The following is a 3,814-nucleotide window of genomic DNA, read 5'->3' on the forward strand; positions in this document are numbered from 1 at the left end:
AGAATAAAGTTGAGAGAAAAAGGATCAAAATTGTTTTAAAGAAACTAAACCACTCTCAAACAAGTATATTAATAAAAAATAAATCTAACTTTGTTTCTTTAATTCTATTATTTTATTTACCTATTTAATTAATTAAATATATGGTGTTTTCTTTCTCACTTTTTTTATAATTTTAATTTTAAATAATTTTTGTACATTCATTTATTAACTAGATTTTCTTTTTATATTCATATTTCTTTTCGGGTATGTATTCTTGGTGTAGTTCATCAGTTTTCCTCCAAATCACTCACGATTCTATTGACCGCCAGAAGCTGTATAACATTCTGATTGAACAGGGAATACCAAAGAAGTAAGTAAATCTCGTACGGATGAGCATGACCGAAAGGTTTAATAAGGTACGAATTAGTAATCATTATTCTGACAAATTCCAGGTCCGGTCGGGTTTAAAACAACGTAATTCTTTATCACCTATCTTATTTAATCTAGCACTAGAATACATCATTAAAAGTGTGATGAATACTGAAAAGGGTTTAACTTTGGGTGGTAAAATACTGGTGCTTGGGTATGCAGATGATTTGGTATTATTGGGTGATGACAAAGAAACTATAGAACTAAATACAACCATGCTAATAAACTACAGTAAGAACCTAGGTCTTGAAATAAATACGGATAAAACAAAATACATGTTTAGCAGTAGAAACACGAGCAATTTTGGTGATATAGATATAGGAGGAAATATGTTTGAATAGGTAAATAGGTTTAAGTATTTAGGTTCTACGGTAACTAGAAAAAATGAAATTGATGAGGAAATAAAAGCTAGGTTGAAGGCAGGAAATGCGACCGAAACATAGATGGGAAGATTGCATTAAAACTGATTTAGTAGAATTGGGTTTGGAGGGGCATCACTGGAAGGATGTATCCAGAGAGCGTTTGGTGGTATCACCATCGAACCTTCAGGTTCGTTAGGCCTTTATTTTTATTTATATTTCTTTTAGCTTATTATTAGACTATTATTTTATTTACATGTTGTTGACTATTATTACATTATTTTCTATCTCACTTTTTTCATAACTTTAATTTTAAATAATTTTCATTTTGTACATATATTTACTTGCTAGATTTTCATAAGTATATTATTTTCTTTTTTTTCCCCCATTTCATAATTTTAATATTACTCATTCTCATACTTTTTTTATTTTCTTATAATACTTAAATTTTATATTTTTTTCCTTCACTATTTATGTATCTGTATTATCTGTCATTTTATTATTTTCAAGTTATTGTTCTTAGCCATGATGGAGGCCTGAAATTCTTGCCGAAATATAGGCACTAAGTAAATAAGATTTTATTTATTTATATTCTTTATTGACCGTACCCCTGATCAACTATTATTATGTCATAATGAAAAATATTTGTTGTGGAATGTTTAATTGAACTAGAATAAGAAACAATAGAATTTTTTCTGTTGCCTGAGATAGTGAAGTAAACTTATAACCTTATCATTTGTGTAAACTTTGATTTAATATAAATATTTTGTTGTATTTATATATTTGTATTCATATATTATTGTTGTATTTATATTTATAGATTAGAAAGCAATTAAAATAATATATATTTAGATAATTATAGATACATTGTCTTATATCTCTAATTCGAATTAGAAAAGTCCAATTTTTTTCATTTTAACGTTCTTTTGATACCATTCAAATTCGAAGTTGATATGTTGAGTACTCTACTAAACTGGAATTATATATCGAGAATTTGTGAAAAAATTGTATATGATTTAAGAAAATTGAGTTTATTTTTGGTGTCAGCACACAAAAAAACATACATAACTACCAAAATTATCTGATTCAATTTCCAAAAATTTCTGTTTGTAGACCCCTATTATGGATAGTTCACAATTTTTTCAAAACTGAAAATTTTTTGTACACTAGTAGATATTTGAAGAAAAAAATTATTTGCATTATTGTCCCTTTTATATTTATTGCCCCTTCTGATGATCTATTAGGTTTTCTAATGTTGTAGGTAGTTTTGAAGTTCGGAATGAAAAATAATTTTTTTTAAAGGTTTTGAATTTTCCTTCTAACTATACCTGACCGTCTCTTCAATTTTGATTAGTAATTGTACATAGTTTTCATTAAAGTAATAAAAAATTGGAGTGAAATAACTGATTTTTTTTCCATCAGGCTCTTGTACTAATATTATTCATTTTTTATCAAGATGGATGTACAATTTTATCAAGTACTTCTTTCACCTGGTGTCAGTCATTTGTTGAAACAAAGTTTATTACCTATTTGGCAGTACCTATCTATCGAAAAAATTTGTTCTGTACAATTCAGTTTTATAACCTTTTATTATTATTATTTTTACACATATCCATCTTTATTTTGATTTTAATTTTCTATTATTCAGGTTCCTGTTGGCCGACCACTGACTAGGGCTAAAAGGAAAACTATGGGTGAAATTCAGACTGCAGAAGTGAATAAAACATCAGAATCAGAAAAGAGTGGTAAAAATAAAAAAGATAGAACAAGTGTGAAATCCGCTAGTATTAGTGAAAAAACTAAGAAGTCACCTGATATTAAATCTGATAAGAAACTGGAAGAAAGCTGTTTATCTGCGGTTCCAAAGGGTGTTAATACCGTTAAGAAGCCGCAGTCAGAAGAAGAAAAAGAAACGGTAAACTTAGTTGAAGAAAATGAATGCGGTATATTCACAACCAAAAGCCCTGTAAGAGCTGAAGATATTGCCATAAACAGTCCAAGGAAAGTTCCGGAAAATTACAAAAGCAATTCAGAAACCTCGTTAAAGTGTGATATTAATTCTAAAAGTCAAACAATTACAGTCAATACTGAAAATTCTGTCAGTTCTGTAGAAAACACTGATATAAGTTCTACAGGAAATACCAACATATCGTCCGTTGAACAGGGGACTTCCAAAAGTCCTATTAATACTAACTTGGTTTCAGATATTACTACCTCTCCGCAGAAAGACACCAAGTTAAAAAATCAGAACATTTCAAACGTTGTTTACACATCTCCACAAAAAGTCACCGATGTAAAAGATAATAGCAGTTCAAATATTGTCATCACTTCTCCTCAGAAAGACTCTGATTTAAAAGATAATAGTGTCTCAAGTATTGTTATCACTTCTCCACTAAAAGTCACCAATTTAAAAGATACTAACAGTTCAAATATTTCTAATACTTCTCCTCAAACAGTAACTGATTCAAAAGATAATAGCATATCAAATACTGCTATTACTTCTCAAAAAGTCAGTGATCCAATAGATAATAGTATTTCAAATATTGTTATTACGTCTCCAAAAAAAGGCACCGATTCAAAAGATAATATACCAAATATTGTCATCACTTCTCCACAAAAAATTACCGATTTAAAAGATAATAACAGTTCAAATGTTATAATTTCTCCACAAAAAGTCACTGATCCAAAAGATGATAGTTCAGATATTGTTATCACTTCTCCTCAAAAAGTCACTGATTTAAAAGATAATAGTGTTTCTAATTCTGCTATTACTTCTCGAAATGTCAGCATTCCTAAAGATAATAGTGTTTCAAATATTGTTATTACTTCTCCTAAAAATGATACCGATTTAAAAGATAATATTATACCAAATATTGTCGTCACATCTCCACAAAAAGTCACAGATTCAAAAGATAATGATAACACAACTACTAAAAGAGTCACTGACTCTAAAAATAATGTTATACCAAATATTGTTATCACATCTTCATCTCCACAAAAATTAATAGATTCAAAAGATAATATTATACCAAATATTGTTATCACAT

General features: G+C 28.3%; 1 protein-coding gene across 1 annotated transcript; it reads left to right on the top strand.

Moving 5' to 3' along the window:
* Window positions 1–2,457: 2,457 nt before the first annotated feature.
* Window positions 2,458–3,804, top strand: LOC136795779 (uncharacterized; the record flags this gene model as incomplete). Its single annotated transcript, XM_067047485.1, has 1 exon — window positions 2,458–3,804. A coding segment is annotated over exon 1 (1,347 nt), but the record flags the coding sequence as incomplete, so codon positions are not given.
* Between the last annotated feature and the right edge of the window lie 10 nt (window positions 3,805–3,814).

The sequence above is a fragment of the Halyomorpha halys genome, unplaced genomic scaffold (genome assembly GCF_000696795.3).
Source record: "Halyomorpha halys isolate HHAL.00 unplaced genomic scaffold, Hhal_1.1 Scaffold11240.1, whole genome shotgun sequence".
Classification (NCBI taxonomy): domain Eukaryota; kingdom Metazoa; phylum Arthropoda; class Insecta; order Hemiptera; family Pentatomidae; genus Halyomorpha; species Halyomorpha halys.